The 23359-nt window shown below is 40.8% G+C and overlaps 2 protein-coding genes across 8 annotated transcripts in view; both read left to right on the plus strand.

Moving 5' to 3' along the window:
- The window catches only part of LRRC4C (leucine rich repeat containing 4C), a 1128588-nt gene that overhangs the window by 155248 nt on the left and 949981 nt on the right, over window positions 1-23359 (plus strand). The window lies entirely within an intron of this gene.
- Window positions 10574-21743, plus strand: LOC141092438 (uncharacterized). Its single transcript, XM_073578604.1, has 2 exons — window positions 10574-13907; window positions 15192-21743. Exon 2 carries the CDS (start codon window positions 18284-18286, stop codon window positions 19052-19054), a length of 771 nt encoding a protein of 256 aa, XP_073434705.1. The 5' UTR covers window positions 10574-13907; window positions 15192-18283; the 3' UTR covers window positions 19055-21743.

A 23359-nucleotide genomic window follows, 5' to 3' on the forward strand; every position in this document is an offset into this window, starting at 1 on the left:
AGTCTTTCATCTGTTGGGCCGATATCATTCACTGCTTTAATTATAACAGAAGAATGTTTCTCGCAGAGCAAAGATATAAGGGATAAAGTGACATCATCTTGGAGTTAGAGGAACCAAATAACAAGCAAAATGGGGAAGATGTTCACTTTTTTTCAAGAGCAGAATTTCCAATCAAAGTACTCGATTCATCATTTATGTCTTCTGATGCTGAAAAGATCTTTCATGGTCATGCGGAAAAGATCCAGACTAGAAGATCCCAGACCAAAGACCAAGAAAAAGATTAAAGAGAAGACTGATCCGAAATGAGCGGAACACCTGTTTGGGGATTGTGGTGAAAGAACCTGTGAAGGACCTGCTTAGGACAAGTGGATACAATTGTTGTTTTTTTTTTAATGCTTTCTTGACCCTTCATTCATTATGCTTTGGGGTCTGGACAGATCGTAAAGAATAATAAATGTATTTTCGAGACAGATTTGATTTTGACCAATTTTAAATTACTTATTCCACTTTTTGGAAGTGCATTGAGCAGCAAGGTGGTGTGCTGGTAAAAGGGGAAAAAAACAAAAAAAAAAAAAACTCTTTTAAATCTTCTTCCTGAGCGAGTGTGAACGAGCTGAGTGTGATCTGAGCGTAAGTGCGAACTGTGGTAAGTGTGTGACTTGAAATTCAGTGACTTTAGATTCAGGGAGTTTCCAAGGGAGGTCTTACTGAATTGCTGTTATATTAATACTTTTTTTTTTTTTATTTATTTTTGCTTATCTTATTGTCTGGTGCAATCCCCATTAGGATGTGCTCCACTATTGCCAATGCCATCCAGTGCACGTCTTGCCGCATGTATGAAATCCTTGAACAGCCGGTCGAGGGTGCACACTGCTGTGCAAGATGTGAGCACGTTGTGCATTCGGAAGCCCAGATACTGGATCTAAATGTGCAGCTGGCAACACTGAGATCCATAGACAATATGGAAAGGAGTCTTCTGCTCACTGAGCAGACGCTCAATGGGATAGATGAGGGGGGGATGCTAGGTTGGAGCTGCAGGACAATGAAGCAGCTAGCTGGGTGACAGTTAGAAGGCGGGGTAGAGGGAAGAGCACCAGGGAGGCTAGTCCTGATCTGGCACACCCCAATAAGTTTGCTAAGTTGGCAGATGAGGGGAGTGTTAGTGCAGGAGTAGCACTGCTGCAGCAAGGCATGTCCTCTGAAAGCCGGAGGAGTGTCTGCTCCAGTAAGGGGGGAAATAGGAGAGCAGGGCAGGCCAGACAGGTTCTGGTAGTGGGAGACTCAATTATTAGGGGAACAGATAGGGCAATCTGTCACAAAGACAGGGATCGTCGAACGGTGTGCTGCCTACCTGGCGCTCGAGTCCGACACATCGCTGATCGGGTTGACAGATTACTGGGAGGGGCTGGTGAGGATCCAGCGGTCATGGTGCACATTGGCACAAATGACAAAGTTAGAGGTAGGTGGAAGGTCCTTAAAGATGATTTCAGGGAATTAGGCTGTAAGCTTAAAGCAAGGACCTCCAAGGTGGTATTTTTGGAAATACTTCCTGTACCACGTGCCACGCCAGAGAGGCAACGGGAGATTAGGGAGGTTAATAAGTGGCTCAGGAATTGGTGTAGGAAGGAGGGGTTTGGGTTCCTGCAGAACTGGGCCGACTTCTCAGTTGGCTACAGGTTCTACGCTAGGGACGGGCTGCACCTCAATGGGGAGGGTGCAGCTGTGCTGGGGGAGAAAATGGCTAGAAGGTTGGAGGAGTGTTTAAACTAGGGATGGGGGGAGGGTATTCCTTTTATAGGAGGGGAAGACAGTGCAGATAGAGACCTGGGCACAAATAATGACATTGGGGGTGGAGGTGGCATGGGGGGTGGGGTTAGAACAGTTAATAATTTAAGAAAGAATAGAGGTACAGAGAGATACATAAAGTGCATGTACGGTATACTAATGCCAGAAGCCTCGCCAACAAAATGGAGGAATTGGAGTTGATGTTGTTGGAACATAATTCTGCCATGGTGGGGATATATGAGACATGGCTGGATGAGAGCCAGGACCGGGGGATAATTTACAGGGCTATAGTCTGTTCAGAAATGACCGAACAAATAAGCGAGGGGGAGGCGTGTGTTTATATGTAAAATCATCCTTAAAACCCATCCTGCGTGATAATATATATGAATCTAATGAAAATGTAGAGTCCCTGTGGGTAGAGATAAGGGGAGGGGGGAAAAATAATAAATTACTGATAGGGGTTTGTTATAAGTCTCCAAAAATAATGGAAGCTACAGAGAATATCCTCATAAAGCAAATAGATGAAGCTGCGACTCAAGGAGAAGTCATTATTATGGGGGACTTCAACTACCCTGAAATACATTGGGGAACCGAAACCTGCAGTTCCAGCAAAGGTGATAGGTGTCTGACAACTATGAAAGACAATCACCTTTCACCACTGGTTCAGGACCCAACAAGAGGGGGGGCACTGCTAGACCTAATATTATCCAACAGGCCAGACCGCATATCAAATGTAAGGGTTGGGGGTCACTTGGGTAATAGTGATCACAAATTAATAAGTTTTCATGTATCCTTTAATAAGATGTGTAGTAGAGGGGTTACAAGGACACTAAACTTCAGGAAGGCAAATTTCCACCGGATGAGAGATGATCTTGGTGCAATTAACTGGGACGATATCCTGAGACATAAAAATACACAAAGACAATGGGAGACGTTTATTAGCATCCTGAATAGGACCTGTGCACAATATATACCGTATGGGAATAAACATGCGAGAAATAGGAGGAAACCACTATGGCTAAATAGAGCTGTAAGGGGCGCAATAAGAGATAAAAAAGCATTTAGAGAATTAAAGCAAGTAGTGATGAGGCATTAAATAAATACAGAAGATTAAATAAATTCTGTAAAAAGCAAATCAAGACAGCAAAGATTGAGACAGAGAGACTCATTGCCAAAGAAAGTAAAAATAATCCCAAAATATTCTTTAACTACATAAATAGTAAGAAGCTAAAAAATGATAGTGTTGGTCCCCTTAAAAATAGTCTGGGTGAAATGGTGGATGAGGATGAGGAAAAAGCCAATATGCTAAATGACTTTTTTTCAACAGTATTTACACAAGAAAATCCCATGACGGATAACATGATCAGGGATAAAAATTCTCCATTAAATGTCACCTGCTTAACCCAGCAGGAAGTACGGCGGCGTCTACAAATCACTAAAATTGACAAATCCCCGGGCCCGGATGGGATACACCCCCGAGTACTGCAGGAATTAAGCACAGTCATAGATAGACCACTATTTTTAATCTTTAAAGATTCCATAATAACAGGGTCTGTACCACAGGACTGGCGTATAGCAAATGTGGTGCCAATATTCAAAAAGGGGACAAAAACTGAACTTGGAAATTATAGGCCTGTAAGTTTAACCTCAACTGTGGGTAAAATCCTGGAGGGTTTTCTAAGAGATACTATACTGGAGTATCTGGAGAAGAATAACCTTATGACCCAATATCAACATGGGTTTACAAGAGACCGTTCCTGTCAGACTAATCTGATAAGCTTTTATGAAGAGGTAAGTTCCGGACTGGACCAAGGGAATGCAGTGGACGTGGTGTACATGGACTTTTCAAAAGCTTTTGATACGGTGCCACACAAAAGGTTGATACATAAAATGAGAACAATGGGGATAGGGGAAAATATGTGTAGGTGGGTTAAGAGCTGGCTCAGGGAAAGGAAACAAAGGGTGGTTATTAATGGAGCACACTCGGACTGGGTCACGGTTAGCAGTGGGGTACCACAGGGGTCAGTTTTGGGCCCGCTTCTTTTTAACATATTTATTAATGACCTTGTAGGGGGCATAGAGAGTAGAATTTCAATATTTGCAGATGACACTAAACTCTGCAGGGTAATTAATACAGAGGAGGACAATTTTATATTACAGGAGGATTTATGTAAACTAGAAGCTTGGGCTGATAAATGGCAAATGAGCTTTAATGGGGATAAATGTAAGGTCATGCACTTGGGTAGAACGAACAAGTTGTATAATTATGTGCTTAATTGTAAAACACTGGGCAAAACAGTCACTGAAAAAGACCTGGGTGTATGGGTGGACGACAAACTCACATTTAGTGGCCAGAGTCAAGCAGCTGCTGCAAAGGCAAATAAAATAATGGGATGCATTAAAAGAGGCATAGATGCTCATGAGGAGAACATGATTTTACCTCTATATAAGTCACTAGTGCGACCACACTTAGAATATTGTGTACAGTTCTGGTCTCCGGTGTATAAGAAAGACATAGCTGAACTGGAGCGGGTGCAGAGAAGAGCGACCAAGGTTATTAGGGAACTAGGGGGTCTGCAATACCAAGACAGGTTATTACACTTGGGGTTATTTAGTTTGGAGAATCGAAGGCTTAGGGGTGATCTTATTACAATGTATAAATATATGTGGGGACAATACAAAGACCTTTCTAATGATCTTTTTACTCTTAGACCTGTGACGGGGACAAGGGGGCATCCTCTACGTCTGGAGGAAAGAAGGTTTAATCATACTCACAGACGCGGATTCTTTACTGTAAGAGCAGTGAGACTATGGAACTCTCTGCCATATGATGTTGTAATGAATGATTCACTACTAAAATTTAAGAAGGGACTGGATGCCTTTCTTGAAAAGTATAATATTACGGGGTATATACACTAGTCTCCTTAATATTGCGTTGATCCAGGGAGCTAGTCTGATTGCCGTATGTGGAGTCGGGAAGGAATTTTTTTCCCCAATGTGAAGCTTACTGTTGCCACATGGGTTTTTTTTGCCTTCCTCTGGATCAACATGTTAGGGCAAGTTAGGATAGGATATGGGTTGAACTAGATGGACTTAAAGTCTCCCTTCAACCTTAATAACTATGTTACTATGTTACTATGTTATTATACTTGTGGTATTCTGTGACTTTTTTGCGCCAAATCTGTAAAAGTTGTTTTTTTTATTATTTTTGATTAACATTGTTGCCACTTTTTCATTCAAAAACCCCACACATTATAAATTAAAATGTTGAATATTTTACTGGGAATTTTTTTATTTTTTTTTTAAACATACAGAAAATCACTTTGGAATGCGGATTGAGCACGTTTGTGCAAAAGGTTTATGACTTTTTTTAAGCAGCAGCAATTGATGATCAACAGAAAACATTTTGAAAATCATAAAATTTGCTCAAAAATGATGAACATGAAAATAAAATTTATAAAAAATAGGTGCGAAAAAGGTGTGAAAAATTGATCAAAAACACCAAAAACTAGACAGAAAAAAGGTGCAAATGCCGTAATAAGTTGGACCTAAAATGTTTTGCTTGTGGTTTAATAAGTTCAAAGAGTATATATTTTTTATTTATTTCCCAAAATTAAGAGCGACCAAGAAAACGTAATTCTGACGGTTTTAAATTTTTTTATTACGCCATTTAGAGATCGGATTAATTCTTTTTTATATTGAAATATTGGGCGATTCTGAAGATGGCGATATCAAATATGTGTATATTTGATAATTTTTTATTGTTTTATTTTGAATGGGGCGAAGGGGGGTGATTTGAACTTTTATATTTTTTTCATTTTTGTAATATTTTTAAAAAGATTTGTTTTTTTACTTTTTGCATGCTTCAATAGTCTTTATTGGAGACTAGAAGCTGCATTACTTTGATCTCTTTTGCTACACAAAGGCGATGATCAGATCGCCTGCATGTAGCAGAAATACTTGCTGGGAGCACCGAGCACCTAGTGGCGCTCAAAGCAATCCGGCAGTGACAAAAATAGAGGTCTGCTAGAGACCTCTGTTTGTCATGCCGACCCATTGGTGACCCACGATCACGTGACGGGGTCATCCATGAGTGAGACTTATGAAGCGTGAGTTAAATGCCACTGTCAGAAATTGACAGCGACATTTAACTAGTTAACAGCCGCGGGTGGATCACGATTCCACCCTCGGCTGTTGCGGCCACATGTCAGCCAAATATATCAGCTGACATGTGCAGGCTCAGCGCTGGAGCCCATACCAAATGGGGGGTCCGACATCGGTGTACTATTATGGAAAGGGGTTAAACTAATGAGAAATGGGACAGGAATGAACATAGAGGGGCATGGCTATGGCTGAGTAATTAAGCAAGCATGTTCTTTAGCTCCTACATGCCAATCTACTAAAGTTGTCAAGACCCTACAGACTATTCCGAGTCTAGTAGTACTCCTAACCACCAGTTGTGACAGGAACAGTCCAGAAAATATATCCTAGATGCAGCGGAGTGACCAATACTCCTCTGTTCCGGAAGAAGGTTTGAAGACCGTTGGTGCCTTCATTGTATGAATCCTGAAGATGTATCATCAACGGTCAACAAGTGATGGCCTGTCGTAGTGATATGCCAGAAATTCTAAAAGTGGTAAACCCCCCTTGAGATACAAGTCCTAGCCTCCTGGTGAAGGACCATCTAGCCATGAAGTCATACTGTGCAGCACAAGATGTTTCCTCTTCTTTGCCAGTCACTTACCATAGCGGCTGAGACTCGATGTAATCGTAATATCTTCAATACCCTGCATTTACAGAAAAGCGAAATCATGCCGCAAGATAAAGTGCGCTCGGCAGCCTTCAATCAGTTTAATGCGCTTTCCTATGATATCATTAACTTTTCAAACAAATTGCTTTCCAGGCTGTTTCATAAAACTTAGTAAATGTGACTAAACTGGGTCTAATGGCGTCCCGGCCTGATGAAAAACACGCGGAGATATATTTTATTTCCAAAGCCGTAGAACATTTTATTTCTTTATATTCTGAGCAGACATTGGAAGCATTTAAGTGGAATTAGAATGGAGAGAGTTTCTGTGTTTCCAATCCATTCCGAGGGATAAGTCAGGCGATTTCCCAGACTAGAGTGGGCAGTTCTGTGACACTTGCAATGCTAGGAAACATCAAGCCCGCACCGGTGTTTCACTTACTGCAAATAAATTATATTCGGGGGAGAGAATGAAATTGCTGCCTGTCTGCCATGTTTTACTACTGATTGATTAACCCCTTCTTGGAATTCACAAAGAACATTATACGGCTTTGTTGAAGACCTGCTGGGAAATGTACAATAAATGGAGGCTTAGCTGTTTTTTGGGGGGGACTGTTAACTATCCATGTGGTTAACCTCTCCCAAATACGGCACACATTTTCCTTTTCTTCTTCCAAGAATCATAACTTTTTTTTATTTTTCTGTTGAAATAACCATGTGAGGGAATTTTTCTTTTTTTTATTTTCTGGGATGAGTTCCAATTTTAATTTACACCATAAAATGTTCTTAAATATGGGGAAAAAAAATGTAACGCTGGGAAAACAAAAAGATCTTATCATTGTTATTTTGGGTTTAGCTTTTATGTTCATTCACTGTAAAACTTGTCATGGCAACAGTATGGCAACAGTATGATCATGGTAATACCAAATTTAATTTATTTTTTTTTAGTAATTTAGCCCTTTGACGACCTTTGACGTACATTTACGTCAAAGGTCACGTCCCTGACTTTGATGTGGGCTCCAACTCTGAGCATGCATCTTTCTCTGCACTTGATCAGCCGATAAGTGCCTTATTCAGCTGCTGCCCAATGACAATGCCAACCGTCAATGTCAATCAATAACAGCGGGATTTAACAAGCGTTAGCAGGAAGTGGGTCACAAATCTTGCCCATCAGCACCCCTGTCACATGATCGTGGGGCGCCAATGGGTTGTCATGATTCCCGTAGGTCTGCAAAAGACCCCCCGTTCCTGTCATTGTGAATCTCATGTGAACGTCGGCTCGTGGCCGACGTTCATAGGAGATCAAGATTTTATATATATACCTGTATAAATAACCATACTGATACACTGCCACATATAGCACAGGCGATCGGACGATCACAGCTTCACGTCTTCTAAGGGAACTATTGAAGATGGTAAAAAGTAAAAAAAGAAAGTTTTTTTTTTTTTTTAAATGACAAAATCAAATAAAAACAACAGAAATATGTTTTTTTGGGGGGGTCCGCTGCAGCATGGCACTAAAATACAATAAGAGGTGATAAAAACATTGTATGTACCCCAAAATTGTATCAATAAAATCGTCAGCTCAGCAGCACATGTGGCAAAAAAATAAGCCCTCACCCAGCACCAGATCCCGAAAAATGAAAGCGCTGTGGGTCTTGGAAAATGGCGACATAAGCAAAATTTTATTTTCCCACAAATTTCATCAATTTTTTTTTTTCAACCACTTAAATAAAAAAAATTCTAGACATGTTTGGTATTTGTGTACTCGTACTGACCTGGGGAATTACATTGACAGGTCGGATGGAATTTTATTCTCATTTTACAGTACACTATAGACCCCCTACTGTCTGAATTGGCGCTATACCGGAATTGAATTGAAGTAATGGATCAATTTGCTAAAATTTTCAATTTGCTAAAATCTGAAATTTGTTAAAACGTTCTAAACAAAATTGATTTATGTGGAATCAATTCTCTCAGCCATTGAAATATTTCCTAAAACACATTAGTGCATTTTTAATATAAAAAAAATGTGGCTGATCATCAGAGATCCTGGGGTTAGGTGACACCATACAAAGAAATATTAATGGTCTGCAGAAGAGATGAGCGACTTTGCCTTTTTTAGGGTCGAGTCGGGTTTCATGAAACCCGACTTTCTCAAAAGTTGAGTTGAACGAAATCGGCCGACCATCGGGAAAAGTTGGAGGCCGACTGAAACACGAAACCCAATGCAAGTCAATGGGGAAGCAAAGTCGGCAGGGAGTGGAGAACAGTAAACACACCTACATGCACATGTCATCTCGTTGCCTACAGTGTACGTCCTTGCTCAGTCAATGAAAAAAGTCACGTGCAAGCATTCTGGGACATCCGACTTTGGCACTCATTTTGCCGACCGGTTTTGCCGACCACGCTGTGGTCGGGTTTCGGTCGGCGAAACCCGACTTTGCCATAAGTCGGCGACTTATGAATCTGGCCGACCTGTTTTGCTCAACTGTAGTCTACGGTATCCGAGCGATAAGACATCAATTTTTAGGTCTCGGACAACTCATTTGCGGTGGAGAACTTCTAGAAGTTGATAGAACCCAAATCCTTTTTTTGCATTCCGTCATCCTTCAACAATTAATCTTGAGAACGTCTTCGGCTCTGGTGAAGTTCCGCACACTTTTTTTTTTCTTTTTGAAACCTTCAATATCTCCATTCAACATCGAAAGCCATCAGTTCCTCTGCACAAAGGTAACATAGACAGCCTGTAACATTTCGAAAGAGTCACTGAACCGTGAAGAGTGACATTTGAGTAACTTAGTTAAGACTTTATTTTTATGTAACCTAATGGTTTTTTTTTCCAATTTTGATCTACCCTTCAATACAGTGCTCATTCCTGAATATTTGACTGCTGGAAGGGTTTTTTTTTTTCTGTGATTAAATTTTTAAATTTTTGAATTTAATATTTTCAGATTTTTTTATTTGCATACATTTTATCTTATAGGTACAGTGAATTAAAAATTTTATACATTTCCTGATATGTCCTTGAATGGAAATACCCCAAATAACTGTACTTTTCCACTGACCATATATGTAGCTCTTCATCATGATTTGGAAATTTTGTAATCTGTCTTGACTAGATTCTTGTATAAAGGGGAAGCTAAAATCAGAAAATGACTTTTTGATTAAGTAAAATTTTTGTATTACCAGGCATATACATATATATATATATATATATATATATATATATATGCTGCTCAAAAAAATAAAGGGAACACTAGAACATAGGATCCTATGTTATAGTGTTCCCTCTATTTTTTTGAGATATATATATTGTGGTGCAGTGACCGCTGTGTCCGCTAGGAGGCGCTGTGTGGGTGTCCCAGGACAGCAGTATAAGCATTTCCATTACCCTGATAGGTGTAGGTTACTGAAAGATCATAATGATCAGCAGAGGTACTGCTGAGTAGTACGTTCCGTTACAATGTGTCAGGGAAGCCTGTGTGTGGCTGTGTGTGCAATAGGACCTTGTGTGAGGTCAAAGTCATGTGATCACCTGTGGGTGTGGTTATGGACCATATAAGGTACCTGAGGTCTGGTCACAGGGGGTGAATGCTGGGACCTGATTGGTCCAGTTTGGAAGGTCCCGTGAGGAGAAGGATCTCCTCACTAACAGCACGTCTGGACGCTGTGTGTAATGGCGATGTGTGCCTGTTAGTTCCCTGGAGGGAATAAATGTGCAGCATGGTGAAACAGCACGAGGCAACCCTGAAGTGGGTAAGATAACTTGGTGGCTAGAAAGCCTGCTCATTGAACAGTGCATAATTTGCGTGATGCAAGGATAACAGAGCTGAACTCTGTAATGGACGCAATGCTGACTGTATGCTGTTTTCTGTTGCTGTGACGGTTTATGAAGCTGAAATAAACCGCATGGATTATACTGCTTTATGGAAACCCGTGCCGGATGTGACTTATTCGCTGCCAAGCGAGTGTCCCCCAACCTTGAATGACAGCGCTACCTCACAAAAAAAAAAAAAAAATATATATATATATATATATATATATATATATATTAAAATGAAAAGCTAGTAATCTTACAATCTTCACACTTGTCACTTGGGTTATTTTAGACTCCCACTTCCTGTCTTTTCAGCAGTCTCCTTATCATCAGAGGCAGGATTATAATGATGGATAACACTTTTGTACACAGCTGATAACACAGGATCCAGCAATCTCAATAGGCAACGTCACGGCTCGCCTGCTCCCTCCACCTTCACAATGACCTTTGCACACGCTCATTAGATGCTTTAATAGAAAGGGCAGGTCTATTCATTGCATCTACTGTTCATGTGCAATCCCTGAATCAACAGGAAATTAGAGTCTAAAAACGGCCCAGTGGCCGGCATGTAAATCGCAAGATTTTTAATAAATAAATATACTGTATATATATATACATTGCAGAAAATAAAGGGTGACATCAGATTTTCATCTAATTTCATCTGCATTTTATAAGTTTTGCAAACAAAAAAAAAAAAAGAAAACAAATCTCTTGCTTCTCCTGTCTATCAGTCCTTGGAAAATGGACAGCATCCGAGTGCTGTCTGTTTTTTTTTTTTTCTCTGACCCATATGCTTGCATTGCATCCGACCCTCAGATCAATATTGGAAGGAGTCTTCACAATTTTGCCCACGATTAAAATCGTCCATGTGAACAACCCCATGGACTATCATAGTCATAGGTACGAGTTCTATGCATGCAGCCGTTAACTTCCATGCTGGTAAAATCCAAAGGGAAACTTGATATAGTCATTTGGTTCCATTGCTACAATTTTGCAAAACTGAAGAACACATGTCATGTGTGGGTTAATTTTATGATAGTAGGGAAAATATCTTATCTCCGCCCTAAGGCTGGTTTCACATTTGCGTTTTTTTGCGCATACGTGCGCATGCGTTTTTTCCCCTATATTTAACATGGGTGCGCTTACGTGTGCGTTGGCATGCGCACATATGCGTTTTTCGTGCACTGCGTTTTTTTAAGGTGTGCGTCCAGAAATTCCGGACGCTACATGTTGCATTTTTTGGTCCGCCCGACCGCTTTAAAAAAACGAATGCGCACTTATGCGCACGTTTTTGCCCAAAAATTAACATTACAGTCTATGAGTGCGCATTGGCATGCGCACGTATGCGTTTTTTTAAAAATGCATTTTTTAAGTCAACATTAGGGATGAGCTTTACAATATTGACTACTAAACCTACTAACCCTAACCCTACCCCTAACCCTAACATTACAAACCCTAACACTAACCCTACTAACCCTAAGAATAACCCTAACACTACTAACCCTACTAAACATAACCATAACCCCTAACCCTACTAACCCTACCCCTAACCTTACATACCCTAACCCTACCCCTAACCCTGCTAACCCTAACACTAACCCTACTAACCCTAAGAATAACCCTAACACTACTAACCCTACTAACCATAACCCCTAACCCTACTAACCCTAACCCTACCCCTAACCCTAACCCTACTAACCCTAACCCTACCCCTGCTAACCCTAATCATAACCCCTAACCATACTAACCCTACCCCTAACGCTACTAACCCTAACCCTACTAACCCTAAGCATAACCCTAACACTACTAACCCTACTAAACATAACCATAACCCCTAACCCTACTAACCATAAACCCTAACCCAACCCCAAATCCTTTTTTGGGTGAAGACAAACAATGTGCAAAAAAAGCAAACGCATTAAAAACGCGTTTTTTTTGCTTGATGCGCACAAAAATGCTGCAAAGAAACGCAGCATTTGTATGCGTTTGTATGCGTTTTTTTAATGCGTTTGTGTGCGCAAAAAATGCGCTGCAAAAAAACGCAAGTGTGAAAGTAGCCTAAGAGGCGTTTAGATATTTTTTTTTAATTCTTCATGTTGGATGGATAGATGCCTACATAAGACACTCGTCTACCCAATAGTTAAGGGATATGGAAGGAATATGCCATCACTAATAGGAATTATCATTGAAATATAGGTCACTGAGTGATTGACATAGCCAGGAGGCGCGTCAGTACATCCCGGACCAGAACAAATGAATAATGTGATTTACATGAGAGCGGTGGCTATGGTAATTCATCTGCAGACAATCCCAATCTGAGTGATTTGTATCACTTGTCGTCATTTGTGTTATATACAAGTCATTGTTTCGCTATCTATTAATTTTCCATAATCGGCGCTGACACCCGGCTGCTTTTGCGAATCCGAGCCTTAAATAAAATGTATCACCGCCATCGGGCTGCGCATTCTGTTTCCTTAGCGACTCCACTTACGAGCTTTGTTATTTCCACTAATAGAATTTTGCATTGTATTCAGGGCTGCCATTAGGAGTTTCAGGGCCCCATACAGTAGTAAGGGCAGTAATGCCCTGATGGCGGCCCTGATTGTATTTGCAAATGATATTAAAAACGCCGTAATGGATTTGTTTTGTTTTTGTTTTGAGTGTTCAGGTTCTTGGATTAGAATATTGATTTATGGCTTTGCCTATCTGAACCCGGACAGGTAGCTCTTTGGTCAGCACTAGTGATGATCGAATCTGCCGAAAAAAAAAAAAAATCGAATTCCGTCGTTTGCTCAAATTTGGCCAGGAAATTTGATTTGAACGAAACGTATTCAATGACAATGACACGCACATTTAATGCTCTGAAGTCTGACGCTGGTGAATCCTCCACCGTCTTTTTCTTCTTGGTCTTCTTCAACTTTTCTGGCTCATGTGAGAAGACAAAATGCAGTTAAAGACCCGTGATGGATGGTGGCCCTGTTGGAGATTTTTGCATAGAGAGCTGCAAGTTACGTCATTGGTTTACACTGTTGTTTTGCAGTTTTGGAGAGCGGAAACAAATCAAGGTCATAAATGTTGGAAGGTTTTTGGACTTTCGCACCCTGATTAACAAAGTTTGTTCCAGTTTCCTCCAACTTTTCAAAGACTGGAATGTCTAAGATCGGAAAATTGAATTGAGAGCTCCAGCGACGTTGAGGACATGTATGAACGGTGCCGGATTCTGCAGCAATATGATATATAGGACACATCTTGGTGCGATATGAGGAATGATGGATGAGTTTGGGATTGCTGCACTAGGACAATCACTGTTCAGGTGAAGCGGCTGGTTGCATCAGGTCCAAACTCCTTGTGAACTGTTGATATCACCAAGGAAAGTTGAGTTGCACGTTTATCCTGCAGAGGACGAAAGAGGGAAAATACACTAAACAATTCAAGTTAATGCATGATATATATATACTGTATATATAGCAGCAATGAACAGACTCAGAACTTCTCTTTTCTTTCATAGCATCCAAAGAGCGTGTGCAAAGATCATTGTGAAGGGCGAGGGAGGAGGTGAGCTGTGACATATCTTATTGTGAATGGTGGATCCTGTCTTATCTACTGTATATAGTGGTGTTATCAGTCATTGTACAGGAGGAGGAGGTGAGCTGTGATATCACTTATTGTGAATGGTGGATCCTGTGTTATCTACTGTATAAAGAGGTGTTATCAGTTATTGTACAGTAGGAGGAGGAGGTGAGCTGTGATATCACTTATTGTGAGTGTTGGATCCTGTGTTATCTACTGTATATAGAGGTGTTATCAATCATTGTACAGGAGGAGGAGGTGAGCTGTGACATCACCTATTGTGCATACTGGATTCTGTGTTATCTACTGTATATAGAGGTGTTATCAGTTATTGTACAGTAGGAGGATTAGGTGAGCTGTGACATCACATATTGTGCATACTGGATTCTGTGTTATCTACTGTACAAAGAGGTGTTATTAGTTATTGTACAGTAGGAGGAGGAGGTGAGCTGTGATATCACTTATTGTGAATGGTGGATTCTGTGTTATCTACTGTATATAGAGATGTTATCAGTCATTGTACAGGAGTAGGAGGAGGTGATCTGTGACATTACCTATTGTGATGGTGGATTCTGTGTTATCTACTGTATATAGAGGTGTTATCAGTCATTGTACAGGAGGAGGTGAGCAGTGACATCACCTATTGTGAATGGTGGATTCAGTGTTATCAGCTGTGTTTAGAGGTATTACCTGTCACTGGAATCCTGCTGAAAATTCCTTCTGGAAAGTACAGAAAGAATGAGTCTAAAAAATCCCCAGTGGCAAGTATAAAAGTTGCATAATTACAAATGTTTCTTTTCTTTTTTTTTTTAACAATGCTCTTACATTCTCCCTTTAAAGTGCATGATAATTCTGTCCAAATTTCTCCCCTTCCTTCGGAAAGAACAGGTTTCTTCTGGAGAAACAAGACATATGGGAGCGCCCTGCATGCGGTCTATTCCTAGCTGTATCCCCTTGGTATAAACATTAGGGATATTGCCTTTTCTTACATAGATGCCCATGGTAAATCCCACTCTCCTTGCAGGACACCTTTGGCTCTCACACCACTACCTATGGTGCGTCCTGCAGTATTAGATTAGCAATGGAGGCTTCTGCCCGGCTTTGAATAGAAGGTAAAGGATAGCGTAACCATTTCAACGCCAGAAGGATTTAGCAGGAGGCAATGTAATAGCAGATTTGACTGTAAGGAAAGCCGAGGAGTTATCTATGCAGACAGCTTTCATTTTCATGCCAATATTAACAATGGCTTTTATTGGACTATTTTCTCAGTTACTCAAGGAGAAAATGATGAAGTCTCCATGGTGACAAAAGCATCTCTCCGTACCATGTATCCTGTGCGGGTCTCATGAGTGGCAAGAACTGAAAACATGGCTCAGAGTCTCAATCTGTCTGCTTGGAGAAGGGTTACATTTCTCAAAAAAACATACATTCACACTATTCTTGTTAGGTATGGGCATCTTTTTTTGTAAAAAAAAAAAAAGAGTGAATCATAACAGAATTAGGGAAATTGCTTGGTTACATCTCATTCTACAGCTGATTGCATAAAGTGGAACGGTGAAGCACTGATACAAGTGGCGTGGCTGTATAGGTCTTAATAAAACGAAAAAAATGACACCTGTTTGGAAATGATACGATGTTCCAGCGCCGAGAAATAAAGCTTTAATGTAATATGTAAATTAGATCGGAACTGCGTGGGCGTGTCCGTAGAATGTCATAGCGCATCGACACGCCCCTAAAGCAATTTCCCATCAGTTTCTAACCTTGATTTCTCAACTCCAGGACATCCGATTTCTACAAAAATATAATTTGTATTGTTGTACTATTGCCTATACAGTTCATAGTATTAGTTTCAGTAATAATATCTTCCCTTTAAATGAAGTATCAGCTCCAATCTAAGGAATGTAATATATGTACAGTGTGGGTGAAAGGTTGGCTATCGGCAAAATCAATGTATTTGTTAATTGCTGAAAAAAAATGTGTTGAGGAAAATATTTGGAAGAAGGTTAAGGTGACACAAGGTATAATAGTCAAGACTAAAAAAAAAAAACCTCAAAAATAAATAGAAAAATACACAGGTTATAGAGGAAATTGATTGACACGTAATCAGAACATTTCATGGCAGCTAGCAGATTATCTAATGCTGCGTATGAAATATTCTGCCGGGTTGTCTTAATTAAATAACTTCCTATATGTCATTGGTGGGAAGGTCTGCTTGGCACCCTAAGAAAAAACTGCTCTTTCTCGCTGAAGGATTTGCTTGGCTATCTACTATATCATCACCCATTAATTTCAGTTGTTTGAATCAGTGAGGGATCGGATTGCAGCCGCCAATTAAAGTCTATGGAGAAAGGGAGAGTGAGCAGCTTGGGGAGGTACAGAAACAGAAGTACACAGATCATGCTGCAGCACTCTAGTAAGTGTTTTATCACACCTCAGCGTTGGATTTGGATATACGCTGCTCAGTAGTTTATTATAACCTCTTCCATGCTGCTTTGGCTTGTGAACATGTGCTACACAGAGACACGCCCCTTGAGGAAGGTACTGCTGCCGAAACGTGCGTCGGGGTGGGCGGGTACTGTCCTGGAGAATTGTCCACCTTATTCAAGGTATTGTGTACATATTGATATATTTTTGGCATTGAGCTGACCTTTACTGTATGGCAATATTGGAATTTTCTTGTGTGGACGCTACATTTTTGCTATGAGGTGATATGGTTTATATCCAGTGACATACCTAACCTTGGGCATTTTTTGATGCTGGTATCATCATGTTACCATCTTTTAGCCCTATACATCCATTTGTCTGTGTAACTTCTTTTAATATGTATGTTTAATAAAGATGATGATTGTTATGGATTCTATGACTGTTTGCTTCCATTCATGTATACAGAGACAGGAATCTGTGTCGGGGGGGACGGACATCACAGCATTTAGTTTCCACCTACCAGCTCTGAGACAACTGGATATTGCCGATAGAGCTGGAAAACTTTGTGTAACTCATATAATAGCCAGAAATAAGTGTTATTCTTCACGTACACACGGGACATCGGGTTCTGAAAAACTCACCTTAAATAACCTGGAAACACTTTAATTTAAATGATACAATGTATCAAATTATTTATTATTATTATTTATTTATTGAGTAAGAATAAATTGAAACACATTAGTCTATTGAGTAAACATTGATTACTTTAAAGGATTTCCGCAGCTCTTGACATTTCCAGCTGAAGTTCTTGTGCAGATTTTTACATTTTATCATTGAGGGAATTTAACAATTTCACAACCAATTTTTCGACATTCTAGAAACAGGCATTTTGCAACAACCTTCTAGGAAAATTGCAGTTTCGACCTTGTAAAATGATTGACAGGATATCGCGTCTGATAAGATGTTCGGTCCCCCCCCCCCCCCAGATGACTAATTTTACTTAATAAACTGTGGCTAAAGGATCTTAGAAGGGCCAATCCTTGTTTACTCCCGCTATTAGGATTCACGTCTCCTCTCCGTTTGGCGAGATGCCAAGTAGCCAATGGCTGCTTGTGAGTCAGTATGGATTACACAGTACCACATTATGCACACTGTCAAGGAAAGGCTTCTCTAGGGGACGGCATTTTGGCCAGCTGAATAACTCAAAAACATGTTTCTATAATGTTGCGAGATTTGCACCTTTCCTTGGGGTTGAGCAGAAGCAATGTGTTAAGATCAGAAAGCCATGATTAATACAATTACGTTTTATTCTCTTACATGCCCTATGAAGCCTGGAATTAGTCCAAGGTCTCTGGAGGCTTCTTTTTTTTTTTCTGGCTAAAAGCAACCCCAGGTCTCTAAAGGAAGATTAGAGAGATGTGTTTAATCTAACAGTACCATGCTACACTTCTCGCTCTCGCGTGTCAGCGTTCTTCCTTTCATTAAGAGTCGCCCCCCCGATGGCATTGCCAAGGAAAAATGAAATGAAAAGAGTCTTCTTCCAAGATGGGCACACAAAGGCTGGCTTTCTACTCAGTAGGGATTTCTATGACCTAAAGGGAACCTTGAAAAAGATGAGCTGCGGGGAAGTTGAGTGTCGGATAAGTTGCGTAGGCGGAATTAATTTTATGCATGGCTCTAATCTACGATAACAGGCCACTAACTTACTTTTTACAATACTTTAGTTAAAATGGAAATCAAGGGCCCTAAAAGTAATTCATATAGTTAGGGATCAATGGTAGCACTTTCCAAATTAAACTCATTTGCAAAATCTCATAAGCGATATTTTAGGATGTCACATGCAGTTCTGTCATCAGATAGCTGGAGAGACGACATGTACGGAAATATAGATGACACGTACAGCTGAAGTGATGATATGTATGGCCAGGTAGAACGCCATGTACAGCGGGGTAGATGACACATACAACCGAATAGATGACACGTACACCTGGAGAGATGATATGTATGGCCAGATAGAAGGCACGTACAGCCAGATAGATGACACATACTGCTGGAGAGATAATACCTGCAGCCAGATAAATGACACATACAGCCGGATAGATCACACGTATGGCTGGAGAGATGATACGACCAGCCAGAAAGAAGACATGTACAACCAGAGAGATGATATGTATGGCCAGATAGAAGGCATGTACAGCCAGATAGATGACACATACTGCTGGAGAGATAATACCTGCAGCCAGATAAATGACACATACAGCCGGATAGATCACACGTATGGCTGGAGAGATGATACGACCAACCAGAAAGAAGACATGTACAACCAGAGAGATGATATGTATGGCCAGATAGAAGACATGTACAGCCAGATAGATGACACATACTGCTGGAGAGATAATACCTGCAGCCAGATAAATGACACATACAGCCGGATAGATCACACGTATGGCTGGAGAGATGATACGACCAACCAGAAAGAAGACATGTACAACCAGAGAGATGATATGTATGGCCAGATAGAAGACATGTACAGCCAGATAGATGACACATACTGCTGGAGAGATAATACCTGCAGCCAGATAAATGACACATACAGCCGGATAGATCACACGTATGGCTGGAGAGATGGGACGTACAGCTGGCGAGATGACACAACCAGCCAGAAGAAGACATGTACAACCGGAGAGATGACACGTACAGCCGGATAGATGACACATACTGCTGGAGAGGTAATACCTGCAGCCAGATAGATGACACATACAGCCGGATAGATCACACGTATGGCTGGAGAGATGATACGACCAGCCAGAAAGAAGACATGTACAACCAGAGAGATGATATGTATGGCCAGATAGAAGGCATGTACAGCCGAATAGATGACACATACAGCCGAATAGATGACACGTACACCTGGATAGATGATATGTATGGCCACATAGAAGGCATGTACAGCCAGATAGATGTCACATACTGCTGGCAAGATAATACCTGCAGCCAGATAAATGACACACACAGCCGGATAGATCACACGTACGGCTGGAGAGATGAGGCGTACGGCTGGCGAGATGATATGTTTGGCCAGAAAGAAGACATGTACAACCGAAGAGATGACACGTACAGCCGGATAGATGATAGGTACAGCTGGCGAGATAATACCTGCAGCCAGATAGATGACACTTACAGCCGGATAGAAGACATGTACAACTGGAGAGATGATATGTGCAGCCGTATAGATTGGACGTACAGCAAGACAGATAAAGGCCGGGTATAGCCGGATGGATTACTTGCGTGGCGTACGCTACAGAAGCACCACCACAAGGGCGACAGTGAAGACCAGGCGAAGCGATAATTAAAATGAACAGATCAAGTTTTTTTCAACTGGAATTAATTCACAAAGTTTAGAGAGATTCTTAGAGGCTTCTTTAGTCAGTCATGGAAAAACCTTATTAAAGGAGTTGTTTGCTTAGCACAAGCTAGAAAGAATCCCGTACGTCAAGCAATCAGCTGTGATCTGTGATGAAATCTAGCTTCCAGTGTTGAAATCCTCTGTAGCGCCACCACAGGAGAAATGAAGAATTACAAGCTTCTGATTGAACTCAATCTGTCAATGTAATTCACAGACATGTCAGGTGCTGCCGAGACAGAGATGTATTTTCTTTGGCTAGTCCTTTCTACCAAAGTGAATAATTGAGGCTTCTGAAGAAGATTTCCCTCTTCCATGATGATATATTTGAAAATGGGTTTTCGAAATCCAACCACAACCTGTAAAAACCTGTTTAATACATAGAAATGATAAAGGAGCGAATTGATTTGAGGCAAATTGAATTCGCCTCAAATTTAAAAAATTGGGATTCTCCCCCAGTGGATCATTTGCCCAGCTCCTTGAAAACCATGTGTGCAACATCTTCTTCTAGTCAGCGCCAGTTGACGCCAGCCATGATGACTGGAGTCCATGTGATTACATCAAGTCCTTACTTTGTGCTTGAAGCCCTGGCCTTGAGCAAAAAAATTGGCAGAGTTGAAGAGAACATCACACGCACAGGCCGGAGTCAACTGTTTGGAGGACAGGATGGTGGGACAGGTGGGTGTCTATGTATTTTTTCCTGCACCCTACATTTCTTACGCTTTGGGTTCTGTCAGGGCATAATAAGGAAAATTTGCTTTACATCAAATAACTTCACTCCAAATCAAATTTTCTGGGCAAATTTGAGTGAACTATCATCCTCAATAGAAACCTTTGAGTTGCCCCAAAATATCTCAGTAGCTTTATTTATTGCTATCCGTTAGATCAGAGGTTCAGGAAATGGTTCCAGCCAATGCCATAATATTTTGGTGTAGTTATGATTAATGTGTTGTAAGTGGAAGAAGCAGCAAAACTGAGTTTCAAAATTTAGTTTTGGGTTTCTGACTTTTAAGTCTTCGAAGACTATTCTGCTGTCTATCCTGACCAGGATTCTTGGACACCACCAGGTGGACATCTACCATGTAAAATTCACCTAAGATTTTGCAAGCTAGGTCATGACTTTTATAGACTCTTTGATTGCCCCGATAAAACTTTGAGGTCTTCAACTTTTTAAATTTGATTTTCAACCTTACCGAATAACACAACCCAATTAGCCCCCTTCATGCACCAGGTATGACGTTAGAGAGTCTGATCTTCTGAGATCCAACATGGATTAATTTTATTTTTATCCCAAGCTGAGTCTCAATTAATCAAAATGATATTTTTACCATAGTTCTGGCATGTGTGGTTCCCACCGGGGTCTGTCAGACACAATAGTTTTCCCTAGTGGTAACGAACGCTAAGCTGCCTCGTGCTTTTGTGTACGGCGCCGGAGCCGATCTCCCAACATGCTATCTGTTTGCCCTCATTTGTGTCACTATTAAAGTGGATATGGCTGTGAGCTCTGCAGTGTGAGATGAGCCATGTAGGAATTTGTAAAGGGAATAGTAATGTTTTGCGCTCCCATGAGATTAGACAAGTTCAACGCAAGGGTTACGAAGCCATGCATGAGCACCGCTCTGATCCTGCAAGACTGAAAACTGCAGTCTTGGCTCAAAGCCAATGGAGGGGAGTGACGCCTAGGGTCAGCCGGGAAGCGAGGAGAGCCGCGATGACAATCTCTACACGGGAGCTCGGAATCAAGGATATTGGTGGAGCGTAATGCGGCTAATTTTAGTTCCAGGCTTAGCTTAGTGATTACATTATAATGTCTTTTGGTTAAGCTGCAATTTGATCTATGTATGGATGGAGGGTTTTTTCCCCCCTCCGTATTCTCAGCATTGTACGATGGGAAATAGAGGTTGACGTTAATAGAGATGAATGGGGAGCAGGTGGAATTCTGCACAAAATGATCAGTGCAACACCCATTCGATAATACACAAATTTTCTTAGGATACCGGATTTTTTTTTTTCTGGGTCTTTTATTTAACGGTTATTTTTGTATTTAAAATTTTGTATTGATTTTTTTTTATTTTTTTATATTTTATAATAACATTCATGTTTACATTTTTATTATGATTTTTTTTTTTTCATTTTATCTTACCATTTATGTTACTATTTTGGTTACGATTATTTTTATATTATTCTTTATTATAATTTTATTTTATTTATTCAAATAAAGATTAAATATATATTAGTTAATGTTCATTATATACATATATATTAATGAATATTAAATATGTTTAATATTTATTTGAATACATAAAATGAATGAAAATATATTAAAGAATAATATAAAAATAATCATAACCAAAATAGTAACATAAATGATTACATATATATATATATATATAGCTATGGATACAAGGTCAAGAGTGGAAGCGCCATTAGCCACCTCCTCTACGTGGATGACATCAAGCTGTATGTGAAAAATGAACAAGACATCAGTTCCCTGGTCCACCTGACAAGGATCTACAGTGAAGACATCGGGAGGTCCTTCGGACTGAAGAAGTGCGGCCAGTTGGTAATAAAGAGAGGCAAGGTAGTCAAGACCGATGGAGTGGAATTCCACCAGCAGGGCACGTAGCAGATGTACAGACATGCTACAAGTACATCGGCATCCCACAGGGATACGATAACTATGATTAGGAGGCAAGGAAAGCAGCAACATCCAAATACCATCAAAGGGTAAGACAGGTCCTGAAGAGCCAGCTCAATGGGAAGAATAAAATCCACACTATCAATACATATGCCCTGCCAGTTATCAGATACCCCACTGGCATAGTGTGCTGGCCAAAGGAAGAGATGGAAGCTGCAGGTGTGAAGACATGAGAGCATGGAGGTCTACACCCTAAGTCTAGCACCTAAAGGTTGTATAACAACAGAAAGGAGGGTGGTCCAGGCTTGATAAGCATCCAAGCCACCATCATGGATGAAACAAGGAGTATCCAGGAATACATCAGAAGAATGGCGTCAAAAGACGAGATGCTGAGAGAAAGCCTAAGGCAGTAACAACAACAGATCTGGAAGGTAGAACAGGAACACGAAGCGCCATGGCAAGACAAGCCGCCGCATGGGATGTACCACCAACAGATAATGGAGGTGGCTGACATGGAGAAATCCTAACAGTGGCTGGAGAAAACTGGACTCCGAGACAGCACTAATCATAGCGGCACAAGAGCAAGCAAGTACCAGATCCATAGAAGCAGGAATCTACCACACAAGACAAGACCCAAGGTGCAGACTATGCAAAGAAACCTCAGAAACCGTCCAACACATAGTGGCAGGATGCAAAATGCAAGAACAGCGTATACCGAACGCCACAACCATGTAGCGGGAATTGTATACAGGAACATCTGCACAGCATATGGGCTAAGCCCCCCTAAGTCCAGGTGGGAGACGCCAGAAAAAGTGGTGGAGAATGAAAGGGCTAAACTCCTGTGCGACTTCAAGATCCAGACGGATAAGCAGGTGTTGGCTAACCATCCAGACATTGTGATAGTAGACGAGGATCAGAAGACAGCAATGATAATAGATGGGGCAGTGCCAAGTGACAGCAACATCAGAAAGA

This window comes from Dendrobates tinctorius, unplaced genomic scaffold (assembly GCF_039654945.1).
Source record: "Dendrobates tinctorius isolate UK_male_01 unplaced genomic scaffold, ASM3965494v1 ptg000059l, whole genome shotgun sequence".
Lineage (NCBI taxonomy): Eukaryota > Metazoa > Chordata > Amphibia > Anura > Dendrobatidae > Dendrobates > Dendrobates tinctorius.